Genomic DNA, 21,740 nt, shown 5'->3' on the forward strand with positions numbered 1-21,740 from the left:
TTAGGGAGGGGAGTGTCTTTCATCCCTATTAAACAGGCTTCACTCTTTTGTCTTTCCTCCTGTGCTCTTACTTCAGACATTCAGCCAGCAGTTTCCATTGTGGGAAACCTCATTTACAAGAAAGAAACTACTGTTGTCAGCTGCATGAAAAGGGAAGGGGGGGGGCATAAACCTGGTCAGGACTTTATAATCTACTCTAGAAGATGTGCAGCTATCAGTTCTTTCCCTCCTCCCCCAACTTCCCCACAGAGATCAGGTAATTTCCATGGCTTACCATGATTTATCATCAGCCTCTAGTCTACTGAGCAGGAATTCAAAGTCTGTTTCCACTATGGAGGCCTTCTTATGAACATTTCCTAATTGTTTCATCACACAAAATATGGCAGTCCTCCCCTCTCCAAGAACAAAAAGCCCTCTGTTCTCCCCACATTTTACTTGGCAGGCCAGTTTCAAATATACTGAACTTGTCTTTTTAACACTCTATAATAATAGAGTCTTTAATAAAATCATGGCATAAAACTGGTGCAGTGGATCAAAGAACAGTGCTTGAATTGTATTTCCAAACTGCACATGTAAGTAAGTCAGCTCACTCCTAAGTCAGAGTGTCTCCTCAAAATAGTGACAAAATATACAGTAAATTGCAATTCAATGTTGAAAAAATAACAAAATGTGGATTTCTGGCAGGTTTGGTATTGGCTTGCATAGTTAATTGTATATGACAATGCAGTTATTTTACAGGCAGCAAGACAGATGCAGCTTTGTTCCCTATAGATTTGTATTTTATGCCCAGATGATAAACTCCTCCTCTGTCTCAGTACTCCTGGCTTCTTGTCTTAATGCCAGTTTTCAAGATATACGGCAGAGTGCAAGGTCTTTGAGTCCTCTGTCTCAGAACACGCACCAAGTTCAAAAGCTACCAGGTGGGTTGTGAGGAAATCACAGCCTTTTAGAGCCTGAGCTCTGGTAAAGCCCTGAGACTCTTCACAATCTGTTTTTCCAGTATTTTTAGGCATTTAACATTCAAGTCTGCATTAGCCTCGACTGTTCTGAGAAGGCCTTGCATATTGTGCTCTGTATAAAGAAATTTCCTCATTTGTACTTTTACTGGAAAGCTGGTACCTCCCAAATGTCAGGATAATTAGGACTTGTACAAATGGAAATGAGGTTTCTTTATTATTCTGTCTGTCTCTCTACTGAAATATCCACATTCACATGTTTTGGTTAATTCTGATGAACTACACAGAGCAAGTTAAAGCAAGCAGAAGCAGCTTAACTTAACTGAGATTGCATTTCATTTGTAAATATTTGAAGTGTATTCATTTAGAGGAATGGAGGGGGTATAACCTGAATGGTAAGCTTTAAATAACTAGCTCATTAAGCATTAATGGATTTTTATCCAGCATGTACCCCTATAAGAAAGCAGCAGGATGGATGTAAAGAACTGATAGTGCAAGTAGTACATATGTAGTGAGGGAGATACTATGAAGTAAAGAGCAAAAAGGAAATCATGTCAGTAACTGAAGGCAAAAATTAGAGATTACCAACCCAGATTTAACCCAGAGCTATTATTTTATTATTCAAGCAGTCTCAGTGTCATGTCCCATTCCTCACCCACCTTTCTCAAAGGCATCAAGGCACAGTTTAACCACTGGATAAAAAGTCAGCATCACAGGCATCAGTGCCCACTGTCTGGGCATTGGCAGCAGGTGGCACGGGGAATGATGCCAAAAATGTGACCCCAGAGCCCAGGTGCCAGTGCCATTACTGATGTGGATGGAGACTCCGGATGACCTGCTCCTGCATCCCCACATTCATTAAGCACCTGGTGCTGCCCACATGGTTCAGGAGGTATCCTAGAAGAAATAGGGTATCAAGTGCTCACTCCCTGCACAAATCCAGCTCCCTGGTTTGTGCCCGTACCCAGCCTCCATCACGAATGATGCAAACAGCAAAATCTGCCCACTGAGTCCCTTCTCCAAAGCCTGCACACACTGCAGGGTGTTCAGTGCACTTCTTAGGTACATGGGTGACGCTCCAGGAGAGCCTCCTTACATCTCACTTCCTCTCCTCACAGGAGACCTGATTACTTTCTGGATCAGGTCTTAGGAGATCATTTGAAGGAGGAGTGTTTCTCTCCAGCCAAAGCATTTAGGTTACCTTAATTCCTCAGAAAGCATGGGAGAGCAACCATTTACTTTTGCTAAGGTCCTGGCTACCCTATACTCTCTGGTGCTGCCTGATACTTAGTAATTTGTTTTGACAGCATGCTACAGTAGATTTGTAGTCTGGGGGCAGCTCAGGTCAGGTACAGAGGGAGGACGAAGCCTCAGAAGTTACTGCAGGCCTAGCAGCAGCCCAGAGGCTTGTTCTTAATTTAGACTTCCAGGACAGAAGCTCAGAGCACTGACAATTACCCTTCCATGCAAGGATGGGCATGAGGCTCTTAAGGAGCTTCGATCCACAGTATAGATTCTGCAATCAGTTTCAATATGCAGCATCTAACTCATTAGGGGTACCAAGCCAGGAGAAGAGAGATTTCTGAGGACTTCTAATGCATCTGGATTCTATTAAAATAGGCCTATGCAGTGTCATGGAGCTTCAAATGTGTGACAGAAAATCTCTTTGTTAAATAGTTTTTAAAGGTATTAAATCTTTTGCCTTTAGCCTCTGTGCTTGGAGAAGGTAAATCAAGAACTTGATGGAAGGACTTAAAAGTGCTGGGAAACTCAAAGAAAACATTTGCTGCTGAAGGATTAAGTTTTTTACTTAAGTCTGTACACAAATGAAGGTATGAACTACTTCCTCCCTCTTTCACAAACTAGCAGCAAAGAAGAGGTCACAGCAGCAAAGTGGAAAATCACTAAAAAAATATGCCTTCACTTTAACATTAGAGGAGTTAAATGTTTAGAGGAGTTTTATTATCATTTACAGCTCAGCTACTAATTTAGCTGGCTACTTGAAAAGTGGCAAATAAAAGTATCTGAAAAGATGTCAAAGCTGCAAATGTGATAGGATTCAAAGTCAATATAATGAATCATGACTGACCTCAGCTGTATGTCCTCCCACGCTATGGAGAATACGTTTTACAGACATAAAATGCTTAAGACCTATAGAACTACAAAAATCAGCAATATCTCAGCTAGGAAAACTGCAGGCACTATGCATGCCACTTAGTTGCCCTCCAACGTGAAGGTAAGATCAAGATACTCCATCTTCTGTGGTATCCAAGCTTCCTGAAAGGATCTTAATCTTGACATCCTTGAAGTCACTAGGTCTCAACATCCTCCTGCAGTGAGGTGGCTTGCAAGCACAGTGAGCAGTCAGTGGCTGGAGAGGTGACACCACAAGACCTTTGGCTTACAATAAGTCACACCATCATCTTACTCTCCATGGCCCAAGCAAGTCATCCCCAGTGACCTTCCTACCAGCACAGCGAGGTTTCCATGAATGCATCGCATGGTCAAGGCAGAATGGTTGAGGCAGCAGACTAAAAACCTACTGAGGCCCTGCTGAATGAGCTTGAATCCTGCTGACTACAGCTGAAATTAGATTTGGCTCTGTTATGTTCAAATAACTAGCTGATACCAACCCAAACAATTTTAACTTCCATACTGCAAATGTACCCTGATCAGTTATGTTCAGTTTACTCAGATTTTATCCCCTGAGCAACTATATGTATGTGTCTGTGTATTCAGATACATATTAAAGTCATGATGCAATCAAGCAAGAGGGATCAATTTAAATGTGATAATTCCACTAACAGAACTCAGTACACCTAACAGAAGGTTTTGGTGATGACCTAACCTTGCCAAGCATGTTTTGCTCCTGCTGAGCTACTGTCATCTTCAGTGGAAGGGGCACTAAAAGTAATTTTTTCTATGCCTAAGAGTCATAATGTATAATGAGACCTTTTTCAAGTAATTTGTTGTCTAAGCATTTTGGGGCAAGAATTTTTTTTCCTCTTATGCCATTTTTGTCTTATAGGTCATCATCTTCTATTTAACAAAATTAGGTCAATATCCATTTACCTACTACATAAAATGCTACTCATGAGCTTCTGAAAAGTCAAGGCCCGTAAAGTACCTGGAACAAATTATTATAGTACATTCTACATATATGAATTTATGTTTTATCTTGCATGACTTGTAAGAAAGATTATGATTTAGGCAAATATTTATGTATGTTCCAAACACACATTCCTCTGATAGAGCTAAGGCTTTGCTGAAAGTGTGTGCTGTAACATGGGGAAAGAATCTTTGAAAAAGCACTGAAAATCCCAAATAATAAATGCACAAACTAACGACAAAAAAAAATTCCTTCTTCATTAATAAATACTTTCTGTAATTTTCTAAAGTGTTTTATATGGTGAGATCAGAGCTCCAGGAATGAAAAATTCTGTTCAGGCTATCCATGAATTCTTCATTTCAACATTTCTTCTATGTGCTGCTCTAACATCAACTTTTTTTTCTTTTTTCCCCTAGCAAATTGTAGAGAGGGCATTTTTAATGTATTGACCAAAAAAAAATCTGTTTGGCAATGTATTTAATCTGCAAAGGGACCATAACGGTACTGCATTTTAATGTAAGAATGAGTTCAAAGCCTCATTTCAGCATTATGTTGCTAGGTAATGATGTGACAAAGGCACTATATTCCTCTCACTGATAAACCTTATGTTTCTATTCAAAACCATTTTCAGATAATTTCTGTACCAGAGACAAAAGAAGAATCTGAACCATTTCTATATACTGCTTTTTCAAGTACCTTGACTTGTTCCATTAACCTGCTCATCTCTCATCTGCATGCAGCTCCTCAGCTCCCTAAATGCAGCCTCATTGGTTTGCATGCAAAGGTATAAAAGGAGACCACATATGTGATGTGACAAAACTGAACAGGTAGTTTTATTAAGAAGGATGGTGGGTTGCCTAGGAGGAAGAAAGAAATGGAAAGGGCTGCCTTAAGTGCTACTGATATTGCTGCTATAAGTAAGCATATTTGTCTTCAACTGAATTGCAAAAACAGAAAGAAGAAAACCCAAAAGATCTACAGTTTTTTTAGACACTACTACTTCATGACCTACATTAAATGTGAAAAAGCAAGAATTAATTGAAGGCATTCTGACAAAAGAACAAGGCCTTTCCTACAAATGCTAACTTGAAGACAACTTCGTTTCCAGAAAAATCAAGAATTTCAGGTTTCCATCTTAGAATACTCAAGACTGACTCAAAATATTAAATCTCTCTTCCAGATTTTTCCCCAAGAACTGTATTGGTTTGGGGTTTTCTTAGCCCTAACCTTTTTACAATCTCAAAATTCAGGAGGGTGAAAAAAATTTTAAAAGGCTGTAAATGATAAGAAAACAACTTTTCAGCTGGCATTCTGAAGTGTCTTATGATGAGAACAGATCAACAGGTAGGCATTCAGCTTTTTGTTTCAGTTGATGTACTTTTTATTCATTAAGGCATAGCTTTCATTTATTAAAATTTTCAAGTGTTACTTGTTCTTCAGGGTATATACAAGAAAGAGTAGTCTTGTAGTGATGTAGTATTATATGGAATAAACAGTATGATTTACTTCAATGAGACAGTTCCTGCTAGAACACTAAATTTAGCCACCTGATGCACTCCCCATTTTATCAGTTGCATAATCTATTAACTATATTCTCCCCAAAACACTGAGCAGTACTCACACTGTTTACAAGAGATCTAAATAACATTTAGTAATGTGTTGTTCATCATTCTCATAACATCTGCCCTTCTATATGTTCAGTCTCTAAAATGGGCCACTCACTTTCAATGTGTGGTAATCGAATTCCTGGATTTTCTCAAGCATTTCTCAATAAGTATTAAATTTGGAGTAATCAAGCCTATTGTTAAATAGCTTGGCAGCAGATGCACTTCACTTGAAAAAAAATGGACACACTTCCAGTGAAAGAAAGCTTTTTTAAAGTACACCACAGAAATAGCCATTTATTAATTTGTTAGACATAGACTTACAGTAGGCACAGTTTAAAGTTAAAAACAAAAGTCAAATGAAACATTCATTTGTATTGCCCAATCCATGCTTAACTGCTAAGGACTAGATGCTGTGATGAACAAAGTTGCCTTCAAAATCAGGCCACGTAAGAGCCTTACTGACAAATAGACTTGAAAGAAAGTGTAAAAATGCCTGTTCAGCCTCCAATGATATAACAGCCATTCTGTGACTCAATAGAAGAGGGGGAATAACATCACAGACAAGCATTTTATTTTGTCATGATCAACTGAAAACACCAAGCAAACATGACAATGGACCATCATGTTAAGGGCCTGACACTGCTCCATGAGCCTTTTCCAGGGGATCTTTGAAGGATGCCTGAAAATATTTTGTTATCAGCTTTGCTTCAAAAGATTTGCCAAGAGTGGTGCTAGATTCTGCTCATCTAAATAGTATACAACCAATTTACATATGGTCTGCTACATCCTGTCACCCTTTCATAAAAGTCAGCATAAGTCCTGGTAATAGTTGGCATAAAGTAGTACCACCAAACAGAAAATGAACAGAGAACAGGACCAAGAAACTCACCCATCCCAAAACCAAGCCAGCTGCAAATACTATTTCTCTTACAAACAAATCCATGTCAGGCCAAATGTGGCCTTACCAAGAGGTACAAAGCAGACATGACGACGATGCTCATGCAACCAGCCAGCTCACTTACTGTGGCAATCTGAGGCACTGACAACTTCACATCCTTTCTTCATTTGTTTAATGGTGATAACACCAACTTCCCAACTTCACCAACGTGGTGATGCCATTAAGCATGTGAGTTCTCACTTCCTCACCCATCTCCAGGTCTCTATTGACTTCATAAACACATAGCCCCTCTCCTTGAATAGCAGAATCCATTAAAAGGCAGCGTGTACATTTGTGGTCTTTTAGTAACCCTACCAACTCTGCCTTGGGTGCAACTGCATAGACATGCATGCAAGAAGTTCTTAATCTAATTTACTATAATAATGCTATGTCTTCAGTGCCTGTGTTAGCAGGTGGGGAAAATTTGGCAACTTCCAAACAAAGCTGTTCTGAAGCATTTCAAACGTTGACATGGGAGAAAAGGATCCAAAATGTCAAAACTTGACAGGCTTGCTACCTGTGGGTGGAAGTGCAAAACAACCTGAGGTTGGCTGTACATAAAGTAAGTGGGGCACCACAGAACAAGGTCTGTTTAGTTAGAGGAGAAGTTACAAGTTAGTGCAGTTGTAAGCAAATGCAGGTGTTTCCTAGGGTGGGAGAAAGAGGAGGAAGAAAAGGCAACCAAAGACCTTGAAAATTGTCACAAAGAAAGAAGAGATACTAAAACCCAGTGCTGACTAGATGAAGGTAAATCTGAATTTTCCCTTACTCATAAGTATTACTAAGTAGTCTTTCACTGGTGTATTCATGTAGGTTTGCTCCATTTAGCAGGCATCCCACGCACTTTGTCATCTGCCTCCTCCTTGTCTTTGATCTACTCGTTCTTCTCTGCTCCCAGGCTTTTCTGCCCTTGCTTTTTGCTGATGAGGCTGATCCTTCCCATCAGCTTGCCTCCAGTTCTCCAGTGCTCCCCAATACATGCAGCCTGAAGCTTCACAGCACTAAGGACAAGATATCAGTGTCTAGCCATGTGAAAGAGGCAGGGCAAGGCTCTTAAAAAGATGAAAGGAAGCAGAGGGGCCTTAAAGTGTCCTGCTGGTGAATGCAATAAATTCCTATTTATGGAAGGTTCTTTTGTTCCCCTCTAAGAACAGTGTCTGGCAGTATGTAAGCCCCTCTTTTTGGAGGCTGCAGCCTCCCAAGACCCTAACTTGCCAGGCAGGGAGCTGCCCAGGGTGCCAGACTGTCAACAGCAGCAAAAGAGCCCTTTTCACCCATGTCTAGCCCTAGCCTCACTGTCACATGTAGCTACAGTGGAAAATTTTGTCCTCTCAAATGCCTTTGGATCATCTTCTACTTGTACAATAGCCAAGACTGCAGAGAAGCTAGCTGTGCTTCTATTCAACATTGCAAACTGGTGTCTCCTTTTAAGGCTGCATGAAGACTAATCTCATTTAGACCACATTGTGTGCACTAGAATAACAAACAGGTGGATCATCGTGATGTTTGTTTTGCACGTTTTGTAACTCAGTTACCTCAGACACGTCTCAGAAGTACAAGACCCAACAAAGAATTTGCTTGGAAAAAAAGAAGGGTGAATCATGCCAGTTCTGCATAAACATGTGCTGACAACACACAAGCAACACAGGAAGGTACTTTCTGTTTTCAGAGTTTATTACTTGTTGTCTTAGGCATCTTGAAGACAGTTCCAGTAAATAACATACAAATAAGATATAAGATGCTGCTTGATTTGAATAGCAGCAATGCCATTTTGGATATTAGGAAAAAATTCTTTAGTGAGAAGGTGGTGAGACACTGGCACAGGTTGACCAGAAAAGCTATTGATACCCCATCCCCAGAAGTGCTCAAGGCCAGGTTGGATGGGGCTTGGAGCAACCTGGTCTGGTGGGAGGTGTCCCTGCCCAGAGAAGGGGGGTTGGAACTGGACGATCCTTAAGGTCCCTTCCAACCCAAACCATTCTATGATTCTGTTGCTCATCAGGCTCTTGTCAGGACTCTGAAATGCATAGGAGGAGGGAGAAAAGAGGAGAAAAGACAAACAGAAATGGTGTTGAGGGGGAGAAGCCTTTTTTACTGACCCCCCAAAACCCTGTTTCCTGTAACAGCACCACCACCGGTGCTTCTGCCACCACTTCCTTTTCCATCATTGCCACCAGGGAAATCTTTCCACACCTGGTAAAACTCTGTGACTGCTCTCAGACTGCAGACTGGCACCAAGTCTTCCATAGGGCTCTTAATATTTGCAGGATACTTCTAGTCCTGCACTCCTCAAGACTGTTTCCAAAGGGTAATTTTTGCTGTGCCAGTTACTAGGGCATTTCTAGCAAGAGGAAGAGAAGTGCATGTGCTCATACCACCCATTACCACTCACTGACACTTTCTCAGCTTTAGACAAGTTTTGAAAAGGCAGGAGTCTGCTAGATGTATACTTCTTAATGAGCCAAAGCCAAAGCCAGAGCCCCCTCCAAAGACAAAGCAAGGAGGTCAGCCTGTCTATTCCTGGCACTACCCTGCCACAGCACTCCTGAGTCTTGCCTGAGTGAGGCACCACCAGAGCTATCTGAGGGACAAAGGAGGAAAGCAAAGGATACTAACATGTAAGAAAACTAACTAAAAATAAGTGCAATATTCAAAATACAATCATGTAAGTGTATCGGTCAGGAGGTAATTAATATTAGTTTGCTTTGGACCCAGGTACAAGTGCACAAAAATACTATATTTTGTAAAACTGTGATGGTACAGCCAGACATATGTGAGTGATGTGATCACCACAGGGCCAAAACCATGTGTAATTGCACAACCATGCAGCTTGAGCAATACATATAATGCTGAATATATATGTAAAAACATGCATGGCACTCCGCAAAGGTTTTAGAGGTATAGGAAATGACCTGAATAATGTAAAGTCCAGTCCTCTAAAAATTTTCCAGGTAAAATACACCTCACATCCCTGCCCAACCCTCTTCAGAGATCCATCTTTCATTCAAACAAATGTAGCCCATGCACAACAAAACCAAGCCATGAGGTACACTATAGACATCTCCAAATTCTTGGGATTCGTAAATGTGTGCTTCAGCTCACATTTCACTGGAGTCTTATGCCAACTGCAGCAAACTTTGAGAAATACAAGGCTAACACCTCTTCAGACATGACCGAGCTACCAAGGAAGGTGGCAAGTGCATTCTGCAAGCCATCTGCTTTTTCTTCACCAAACAGGGAGTAAAAATGTTTTTAGCTATTTGAAAAATTCATGCCTTACTAGCAACATTCTACCAAAATGCAAACATACACTTTCTTAAACACAGCTTACTTACTTTGGCTAGAACACAGCTTTTACAAAATGTAATTGTTTTTACAAGAGTTTCTAAGCTGGAAGGATAGCTTTACACAATTCTAACTCATTTAAATTATTTGGTTTTACAGACCACAAGTGAAAAATCAGTCAAGCTCTCCCCCATGGATGCCTAAATAGTAACAACTCCCTGTTATTTCCACAGTCAAAAATGCTGTAAGGAAAAACAATCATAGATGCAGAATCATCATTAGTTAGCAAAAAAACCCAACCTCACATGTTTAATAGAACAAAAAAAATAACAAAACTAATGGTTTCACCTTAGTAGAGCAGAACTTATTATGTCCTTGTCAAACTCTGCTCTATTTCAAATTTAATACTACTCTTGAATCTATACAATTAAGCTTAGTGATAGAAAATAAGAATAAACTATATATGATGAAAGTGTTGCTCACCAAAAAAACTGATATGGGCTCAATCCCATAGCTCACAGTCGACATTCTTACCCAATATTCCTCTAAAGAGCAGTGTTAAGGTATCTAGAAGCCCTGGCATGGGTGGCAGGAAATTTATCCCCCATGCAAGCCCTGGTACCAAGGCACTCTGTGGCAAGATGCTTCCTACACTGCTCCTTAGAGGCTTCCCAAAGGAGCAACTCAAACTGCTCTGGATTCCAGACAGAAGGTCACACAGGTAGGTTAAAATCTTCCAGAGTCCCCTTTGTTATAGGATGCAATATCTGCATGTCTCTGTTGTGTCAGCCCAGACATGTCCATTGGAAGAATGTTCAGAGACAAACAACAAGAGCCAGACAAAGGGTAGACATGGAGCATAAGCACAATCGAGACATATTACGCCCACTGAAATAAATAGAGCATGTCTAAAGGCTTCTCCCAGCTGCACTCAGCATTCACTCATGGCTAGTTCTTGGTTTAGACAAAGTCAGCAAAGTTTGCACAGATGCCAAACAACTGTGACTGTACTTTCCACTTCACTGCCATGGCACTGGAGAGCCAAGCTTAGAGTAGGTGCTCTGAGGTAAGGGGCATATGTATGGGGCCAGAGCTGCAGCACCAAGGGGGGGAGAGGTGCGGACAGCAACATCCCCAACCATCACTTCCTGGAGAAGAGGAGGCTCAGGGGAAACCTCATCACTCTCTACAACTCCCTGAAAGGAGGGTGTAGCCAGGGGGGGGTTGGTCTCTTTTCCCAGGCAACTCTCAGCAAGACAAGAGGGCATGGTCTCAAGTTGTGCCAGGGGAGGTTTAGGTTGGACATTAGAAAGAATTTCTTTGTGGAGAGGGTGATCAGGCATTGGAATGGGCTGCCCAGGGAAGTGGTGGATTCTCCTTCCCTGGAGATATTTAAAAAGAGACTGGATGTGGCACTCAGTGCCATGGTCTGGTAACTGCAGAGGGAGTGGATCAAGGGTTGGACTCCATGATCTCTGAGGTCCCTTCCAACCCAGCCAATTCTATGATTCTATGATCACTAAGCTCTCCCTTTAGCCAGTGCCCCAGGGGAGCAGAGAGTCCAGCTCTGCCTGGCACAGACCTCAGCAGTCCTCCCTTCCCCAGGGCAAAAGGAGCCCAGCTAACACTGCCCACTAACACTGAAGTTAAGGCACTAAATATACTAAATAATAGTCACTGAATTCTTGGAGAAGAGTGGGACTACTGTAAAGTTATCAACTTCTCATTTATTTTTAATTTAATGCAGTATCTTCGCAATATCTTCATACCTACCTGTTAGGTATGGCCTCTGAACCATTTTATTGCAAACTAGAATAAGAAAACCTTTTGTAGAAGTTGGTATGGAAAACAAGTTCAGGCTGTAAAATGCAGATTAATCAATCTTATCCCAGTTTCTTGAAACACGCAACCAGAGTCTTAATCCCATTTAAGATATTCTGAATTTATAGTAAGATACTCTCAACCTGGCTTCAAAAGTAGCAAGTTTCTTCCATGAGTTCAAAAAAATCAAGAGCAAAACTTAAACATACTTGCTTGATGCTTATTCAGAATTTGTTGTTAAAAAATAAAACCATTTACTGTGTTTAAATGGAGTTAAAGAAAAAAATAAAATCCCTCCAATTGCTTCTGACCCATTTCCAAAATCCATTAGTCACGTACATCAAAATCACTATCAACAGAGAAACTCAGTCCATTCTCCCATGCTGACAAAGAGACCAGAAGAATACTAATATCTGTAGGGCTTTTATCAGCCCACTCAACCTACGCCTTTATCACTTCCACCAGCTTTATTTGATCTGAATTTACAGGACAGAAATTCACCACTGACAACCACAGACAATGTGTGACCTTGGCCAATATCCCTGCAGCGTAGACTGCAGATGCAAAGGTTCAATAGGCCAAGGTTCATTTTTGTTTAGGTTTTCTGATTGCCCTTAAAAATTACGTACAAGACTTAAAAGGCCTCTGAGTACCCAGAAAATGATAACAGGGAAACAAAATTTCACAGTTATACTATAATGCTTCAAGATCTTGCTTCAGAAAAAATAAACAGTGAGATTGCATATAAACGGTTTATCTTCTCTGACAGTCTAAAATGCACCCTTTTCCCCCATTTACTACTAGCATTCATTATTATTTGTCTGTCAGAATTACAAATTATCAAAAGAAGTATTTTAAATATGGCAAGACTAACATAAAACATTTTTTACAAAAGCATCTTCTCTTTGTGTGGGTAACACGTGCTTCTTGGATAGGACAAGTAACTCCATCTCACAGTTCTGTCTATCTCCCTTTACCCTGCTCCTGTAATATAAAGGTCTGCTGCTATGTCTTACCGATGTACAAAAGATGCAGCTGCATTCCTGAAGAGTTGTCATCTTATCCAGGGAATATTCACAGAGACATAGCTTACAAGTGAGCAGGGGCTCCAGAGCTAACTCTCCAGCTTCTGACTCGTCAGTTGTCATGGTGTGAGGACAAGCCTTCCCAGCAGATCCCATTCACTCATTAATGGTCTACTCAGCCTGAAAAAAGAAATCAACAGCTGAAACATCCCACAGGCCATGTAGTAACTGAGAATTTTCAACTCAGATCCATAAAACCACCTGCATGCCCAAACGCACTATTTTGGTCTCTTTCTGCCAGTCTCACACTTCAAGACATTCTCCATTTACCAAGAAGGTGCCTGGGAGCCCACCTCCCCAAAAAGTACATCAGTTAGGCCAGTTCCAATCATATTAAAAAAAATAATCCAATACCCACACAGACGAGGCATTACATATATAATATGCAACAATAGTGTCTGAAGTTCTAGGAGCAGGGATGTGACTTGGAACAATAAATTCTTAATTAGAAAAATAAGCTGCATTTATATATACACACATATATAACTCTACCCTTTCAAATGAGTTTCAGTAATAGCCCTCCCATTCCTACAAATCTTTCAGCCTTCATTTCAGTCACAGCATTTCAATGGGTATCTCCACTCCCATTTTCCATTCCGGCTGGTCTCTCGGGAGCTGGCCTGGGAAAAGCAAAGGCAACTGCAAGCACAGATTTCCCCTTCCTAGACAAGCACTTCAAACCTTTAGCCTGTAAGGAGTGGGTACCATGAAGTCCACTTTCTCTGTGAGCTATCACTGATACAGAGGAGCTGGCAGTCTATCTCAGGAGGGCTGGAGAAGGTATTACATGTCCTACTTCACAAAAGGCTGAAGCTTTTTGCAAGCAAGTAAGAGCATTTCACGTACTGTCCTCTTTGCTGAGTTCCCTTAACTATGACAGACAACTGCCTGCTCAGATCTGTAGCTGCTGTGCTTCCCACCCCCTGGCATCCAGCTCTTCTATTTTATAGGGCTCTTAGTCATCTAACTGAGGTTTGTGAACCATGAACTAGATCCAGTAGCGCTTTGACAGGGAGATTCTCAGTGCAGCCATGTTTCCAGCACACATTATGTCACAGCAGTGCTTGGGGAAGAAATTTCTATCCTTTGAGAAGCAACAAATGAAAACATCACATTCACCTGCAATGTCTTCTGACCTCAGCACTTGAAATCACTACACCATAAACAAAAAATTTCAATATCCTAATTCTGAGGCAGTGATACTGAAAGAGACATTAAAGAGAATATCCTCATGCTTAAGCTGAAACAACCAAAAGTAAATTCGGAGATTTTATTAGCCTCAAAATAGATGATGGGGTTCAGTGCAGCCTTTGAGGCACAGGAAGATCTATTCCCATCTTCAATAAACCTGGCTCAACTTCCACAGACTTGCTTCTGAATACATTGAGCTGATGGCAAGATGACCTCCAAGCACATTTCTAACAAGCAGAGACCTGGTGTCTGGCTGCACACAGCTGCTTGCAGCACTGCCAAGTAAGAGCACGACTCTACCGAGTCTAAAAATTTGCATCACGAATGGAGGCTGCATTAACATGAAAACAGCAGAGGACCAAGATCCGTCTGTGTGCCTGTCAGGTCTGACATCTCATGAGGCAAACAGGAGACTCAAGCCCTTTGGTCTGCTCCTGCTTGCCTCCCCCGCAGTCCCAAGCATCCTGGTGGCAGGGCTGTCAGGTCACATTTGGCAGCACCTCACTGCCGCCATTCTGTGGCTCCCAGAGCAGCCAGGACAGCTTAAGACAGTGTGTACTCTGTGTGCTGGCTTGCTGAACCTCCTGAATTCCTCCCCAGAGGGAGCAACAGTGGTGCTGGTGGATCTCGAGGGGTCAATGCAAGCGAAACCTCAGCCCACAGCTCCCACCTCACAACTTAATGCCCAGCCAAGCCCCATCCCCACGCCTGCCCTGTGAGCCACCTGCCCTGTGGCTCCCACAGGCTTGCTGGAAGACACTGTCTTGTCAAAAGCCACAAAACCACAACAAATCTGTGTGGGAGGACATCTAGCCCTTTTAATTTTTTTACACGTTACAGTTTCCTAGTCTAGCCTGACAGAGATGAGATGAGATGAGATGAGATGAGATGAGATGAGATGAGATGAGATGAGATGAGATGAGATGAGAAGAGTCCCTTGGGATGTCCTTCCTGTAAGAACCCAGTTCCAGTGAGATAAGAGTCACAGCCAAGATCCTGACAACCAAATTCCTGGCCACAAATCCAAAGCAAACACTCCCTCCTCTTTTCAGTGCCTTGCTATCACTAGTTCAAAACATAGGACATGCCCACAGTATTATTGGTGCAGTCCCTGCCCACTACCGTGATGCTCCCTGCAATTTGCTCCATACAGCCACAGAGTTGGAGCTCCAGCGTGGCCAGAGCCTGGGAAGGAAACCTCCCTCTGAGTCAGGAATTGCAATACTTTTCTCTAATTACTGCAATGGAGGGGAGGGGGGGTGAGGGGGGCAGTACAGTGAATCACTGGAAACACTACTGCAGATCAAGAACTACCTGTTACTTAAATCACATGCTAAACCTTATCTCATTATTTAGGAGGACTGTAATACATTTACTCACAAATGCTTTTCAACAGCAGCTGCATCTGTACAGGTAACCTACTCACCTGCATGCTGCTCAGATCTGACATCTCTTCATTTACAGGGAAAAACATAGTAATGTGTTGGGCAGGAATGTACAAAAGAGCAGATAGTAACATTTCAGGATGTAGGAACAGATATAAACCAAATACAGCTGGTTTTGAAGTCAGTATTCTTTTTTTAACCAAAACGGTTATAACCCTGCATGCTTTTATTAACGCAGCAGTAGAAAGATTCAGGTGCATGACTGAGGTTTAGGGCTATGGGGTAACTTTAGATGGCCTAACTCTGGCACTCGGTGTGACAGCAGGAGAGTTTGCCACAATGGAGAGAAGGCTCCTGATGCACTGCTCTGCCTCGCTAGCAAACAGGTGCCACTCAGTGACCCCTGTGGGCTCCTTATGATACCCCGGGCACCCCTGTCCCTGAAGACTTCTCATAGGTAAGTTTAATTCTGCTCCTTATTGTGCCCTGACCCCTGCACTCCTCCATCCCTCATCACACCAGGATACCAGAGTGGGACTGAGGTTCTCCCTAAACCAAGCAGAGCAACCTGTGGAAATCTCCAGCAGTCAACAGCAAGCAAACCTGGTGGACCAGAGGATCCAGGCCACACACAGCTCAGTTTGGTTCATCCCACCTCAGCCTCATTCACCCCAGCAGCATCCAGCCAACAAAGGGTCCTGCCTGCAAAACACCCAGAGGAGGCACAGTGGCTACCAGCAGCACTCCTTCCATGGTCCCCAAGTGGCCAGCCTGTCCATAAGTGGTCTTCCAGGTCAGTCTAGCACAGCCAAAGCCATCATGTTAGCACATGAAAACCTGCCCAGCAAAGAGAGAATGGATGGATGGACTACAAGGCTTATTCCTTTTCCCAGAGCAACCCAATCAGCTCGTCAGAACTGTGACTTCTGCTACTGCTGCCAAGCAAAGCATGCAGGTGGAGAAGATAATGGTTATGCAAAAGGGTAGTTCCGTCCAGTGGGCTCTGAAGAGGAATCAGGCCTATGGAGGAGGTTCATGTACATTATCAGATGAGCTGGTGGTAATGATGGGGAGAGAAAGACATGTCTTCCTCCTGCTCTCACTCTTTGCTTCTTCTCTTATTCCTTCCCAGCATTCAAAGATGCAATGTTCTCTCTCAAGTTCTCAGACCAGCTCCCCAACTTTACTACCGTGGTATAACTGACTTTTTCATACACTGCAGAAAAGACACAAAATTCCACCTCAGTTGCTCTGAATTTTTATGGCTTTCACTTTGCTAGGCTTAGTTCCTCAGATTGTCATTAGTTAATTATACATCCATCAGCTGTCTTTACAGAGGCTTAAAATTCCTACTGTAATTACAAGTGAATAGCCAACACCTTAGGTTGAAAAGAAAACACCTAGGACGTAAGTGTGGTGCAAGGGAAGAGGTAGCCACTGAAGAATGAGTTTGGGACAACGAGGAAAAGACCACTACATACTTGCCTGTATTAATAAAAGTGACCTGGAAAGGGCAAGTCCCTGGAAAAAATGGATCCTCTTATAAATAAAATACATTTCTAAGCACTAAGATCTTTCCTTTCATGCTCACAAACACAAATGATCCACTTAGGATAGAATCCCAAATAAAGCAAGAAATGTACCTCTGAAAATGGAATACAGCAAGTAACTCCTCACAAAAACCTCCTCTGAACAGTAACAAAGGTTCCATAAGATGCTGTGGAATAAGGACAAACACATCTCAGGGACACTGTAACCCACAGAAATTAAATTGTGCACCAGTGTAAACTGGTGACCAAGAAGGGTTAAACTGGCCCCAGTGTGCGTAAACACTCATGAACTGTAAAATCCAAGTGTTTTTTATGTACTTCTATCAGCTACATACATGCAGAAGACAGACATGCATCATACTCCTTTTACATTGCTCAGAATTGCCAGGAAATTGCAAGTATTTCCTCAAATTGTATGCTGCTCAGCTTGTAAGGAAAAAGAACTGTTGGGAGGACTCATCCCTTCCTGGCTCTGACACTTAACAGCGTCAATGCTGTAGGGTAAGGCATGACCAAGCTGCCTGAATAAATGTGAGAGAGCTACATGGGGTCAGTCCTAAGAGGCCATAAACTGCACAGTCACCAGGACCATAGCTTGCTGAGCACTCAGCCCTGTCAACATCTGTGTTGCATCCATCTGCCTGTGGACAATTTGCCTTTGTCTCCAGGAGGTGACAAAGCTTTGTGCTTTCATGCGCCACTGAAATGTCTCAACACCATCCATAAGCAAGAAAACATTAGAACATGCTTAAAGCAGAAAGAGAATGGGTTCAGAGGGGAGAGGGAAATAAGTACAAGCAGAAACAATAACATGAAAGCAGTGGAGATTTTGAGCAAAATATGAAAAACACAACAAAAGCACTGGAAGAAGGAGTACAGAACTTGTCTGCCCTCAGGGCCCCCTGACACTGCAGTGTCTGATGTCTGGCATCTGAAAAAGACTTCCTAACAGCAAATACCTGCTGTTCCTGCCTGCCTCTATACAGGTACCCTTTGCAAATATTGGTATCAGCATCCTGAAGCAGAAACTATCAACTCTCTTAAGTGGGAGTGAGAGAGCAGCTGGGTGGGTTGCCTGGCAGCCAGCCATGGTCAAACCAACACAGCTTCAGGGACATGTTAAAAACTGCTGCAGCCTAGGGCTGAAACTTTCTCTGTGACGATGCACTGTAAGGTAACATCCTTCTTAAGCTAAGACAGAACTCACTTGAGTCTGCCTAAGTGTCCCAAAGCAGGATCACCAGGCTCAAAGGACAAAAATTACTCTCTATATGCAATACAGCAAACAAGCCGGGCAGTCCCCTAAGCTGCAACATAAGAAGGACCTTGTCTGTGTGCTTGCAATCAAGTCACTGCTTTTAGCTTAAAAATGTGTCTGAATGTGACTTTCACCATTTAGAAACACCACATAAAATCATGAAAGCCTTCTGCACTAAAGCTGGAGAAGAACGAATGGATTATAATCAGCACCATAAGTCATCCTTTCATTTTCCATATGCTGCATCCAATAGCAACAACAGAGGTCTCGAAGAAGCTACTTAAAAGCCTTGCATTTACAAACAATTCTGCTGAAGTTAGCAGAGCTGCATGCCTTTTTTCCCAATTCTGAGTTTAAAGGAAGTCAAGAAATGTACAAACACAAGTTGCTTCGGGAAACATTTATGGAATAAAAAGGGTCCTTTACATGTTTTTCCCTGGGGGCTGGCATGTGCCTGAGCCCATCTGTGGGGCATGGTGAGCCCTGATGGTGCCCTCTAGCCCAGGATCCCCTCAGGCTTGCCATAAACCAGCACTCAGGCATGGACTTGCATAGTGGGATCTTAAAGAGGTTGTCCTTCAGTTTAAGGTCTAACACATAACATAGCCCTTCCACGTTTTACAAAGAGCACTGTAGTATCAAAACAAAAGTACTCACAGCACCTGTGCTAAGCTCCTTTTTAGTGCACCAGGTATTTGTTGAACTTTCTTGAAGAAAGACTTGCAAGCACTGTAATTGTTTCTCCTACCCTAGAGATTTTTTTTTTTTAACTCTATTCATTACAAAATTCCATCAATGCCATACAAAGACCTATTTTGACATTGTTCTGCTCAGTATTCTGTTGTTTCCTGTAACTAAGGCTCTCACCACAGAAATAAAGCAGAAAAAGAAAATTACCTGAAAAATACAAAACCAATGCTAAAATCAGGCTTTTGGGGGAAATGGATAATTACATATTTTTTTTAAATAGAGTAATATTAAAATAACAGACTTAGATCACAGAAGATATAAGCTGAGCTATCAAAGTAGGACATATGATGACAGCTGCTAGAAAACCACATTTCTATGAAGTTCAGCAAACCCTCATCATTACCAGTTTCAGTTACAAGTCCACATGCATAACCAACCCTCTCAAGACAACATTACTCAAAATTCACTTCTAAGGCAGCTTTTTTTAAACCAAACAACTCTACACAAACCATTAGTCTGAATCAAGCATCCAAATGCTGTGGTGTAATAGACTGACCAATAAACCACAATGCATTAATTTATCCTTCTTTTGATATACTCTGCCTGCACAGAGCTACCTGTCTAGTCCATGCAGCATTACTTGCCAAACAGCAGTTTAGTAAGGCTGTAAAACATATGACTGAAGCTCCAATTCAGGAATGCCTTTATCTTCAAGAAGGACATTTAATCATATGTTTAAGTGCTCCTGTGTATCACAGTCTGAATATTTTGTTTTATTGCAAAAGGATCACTAACAAGTTAAACAAGTACTTAGATTTGTGAAACTGCTGCGTCGACAACAAGCACCCAGGTTTACAAATAGGAGGTCTGATTTTAAATATGTTTTCAGTCTATTCAGAATTGCTGCATTACATATGTGCTCCTATAGAGCAAGCACTTGATTGCAAGCATGTACAAGGAAAATCTGTTTCTAGATTTCCGTAATGTGCTACCAAATCAAAGTATTAGAGAGAATGAAAGTATTGCCCTATCTGTTCTCATTGAGCTGGGCTTGAGAAAAGTCAGATGTATAATATTTCATGACAAATTTCTGCACTGTAAAATTTTTATCTTAATAAAACTTGTTTAAAGAACAAGTAGCCTAAGTAAACATGCTGTCTGGTACATGAGAACACACCAGAGGCAATTTTTCTCACTTGTTTTCCTTGGAATGCCTGGAAAAAAAAAAGAGCCCTTGAGCTGCTGTTCAAGAAGCACTGGCTGTATTTTGATATCATGCTAGCCATCAAAAAATAAATATATCAAATAGTCTGAAAGGAATGTAGTGAGTGGGAAGTCTCTTGCACCAATTAAGAATATCAACCAGCTTCCTGCCAGGCATTTTTACCAGCACTTCAGGATGCCTCCAGCACACACTGAACAACTTCCCAAAGCTCACAAGCACCCCATAATTTCAAATCATTCTAATTAATCAGAATGTCATTAAAGCACATGTACATTAGTCTCCACAAGTCTCTAAGATTACAATTGTTGGGTAACAGCTCTACTGTACTGTAATACTGTGAGGTATGAATAACTTTCAGATTTTAAAACACCAGCTCTTTAAGGTAACTTCTAGCAAGCCTATGTCAATATGTCCTCAGGGAGATTTTTTTGCAAGAAGACCATGGATATTAACAGACTACAGCAAAACACTTTTTTTTTTTTTTTCCCCAAATAGATGCAACTCCTTGGACCTGTGGGAATCCTATAAGTTTCCTTGCAATACTGCTTTGGAATAAGGAACAAGAAAAAAGTGGACTTTTCCCTCTTCTGATCTTAAAATCTGGGGAATCCAAACTAAGGGAATCTAAAAGCTAATTGTAAAATTAATTATGCTACTACCACCTGACAGGCAGCTAGGAAAAGCACTTTTTAATCACTTAGAAACGAGCAAAAAAGAAATATCACAGCCTGGTAGCAAACTGAAATGCATAATCAGAACATGGTCTTCACACCTTCTCAGTACTGAGGGGACCAACACAAAGGCAACATTACTTGAACCCTCGAGGACAGAAATAAGCCCTCCTGTGTGGACTGAGGTCAGATCATGAAGCTACCACCTTCATGCAGTTTTTCTGGAGCTGTGCTTGAACTAGGACACACCAAAGTTCAGAATACAGATCATCTGTCAACACTGCCAGGCTGGAAAGCCACAGCTCCTGCACCAGACCTACTGGATACGAGTCCTAGGCAGGCCCATGGACAGGCATCAAGTCTGGGATGGCACAGAGGCATCAAACCTACTGTGACTGAGCAGGATGACAGTGCCAGCAACAGGCAGCAGCCTATGGAGATACATCTGGGCCAAGCAGCCAGAAGCAGTATTCCCTGAAAGTTTTATGTTCACCCTGACAGTCACAGGGCTAAACAAAGTCGACCAGCACAAAATGCAGTGAAACAGACGAACTGCAGCCAGACAACAGAACATGTATGTTTTGGCATCAAACATTTCCAAGTATTTCCAAAACACGTTGAAAAATCAAAATTATAGCAAGTGAGATTCCAAGGATTGGTTACCAGGCCTAAGATTAGACTCCCAAGCTTATCTAAATAACACCCACTACGCTTAATAATAACACTATGCAACACCTATGAAGCTACAAGGAATTTCCATCCAAACTAGTTTGGTCCACTTTACTTTTAACTTCCTGTTGACAAGAGGTAATATACATACCATTATTAAACAAAAACATGGTCTTCATGAAGTTAATGACAAAAGCAAAGGATAGGTCTTCCTTTCTGCCACATGAAGGCTTTTGGTAACTGTAGCATTTGCTAAGTAAAATGGAATTTTACTTCCATTCACTTGGGAGGTCGAATAGTT

General features: G+C 41.7%; 1 protein-coding gene across 4 annotated transcripts in view; it reads right to left on the reverse strand.

Moving 5' to 3' along the window:
* Positions 1-21,740, reverse strand: part of RNF144B (ring finger protein 144B) — a 50,951-nt gene that overhangs the window by 19,269 nt on the left and 9,942 nt on the right. For all 4 annotated transcript variants that reach the window (XM_030445923.1, XM_030445924.1, XM_008497152.2 and 1 more), the window contains one exon: positions 12,732-12,920. In XM_030445923.1, the coding sequence (XP_030301783.1) occupies positions 12,732-12,896 (165 nt within the window). In that variant the 5' untranslated portion in view covers positions 12,897-12,920. The remainder of the gene's footprint in view (positions 1-12,731; positions 12,921-21,740) is intronic.

Source organism: Calypte anna, chromosome 2 (assembly GCF_003957555.1).
Source record: "Calypte anna isolate BGI_N300 chromosome 2, bCalAnn1_v1.p, whole genome shotgun sequence".
Taxonomy (NCBI): domain Eukaryota; kingdom Metazoa; phylum Chordata; class Aves; order Apodiformes; family Trochilidae; genus Calypte; species Calypte anna.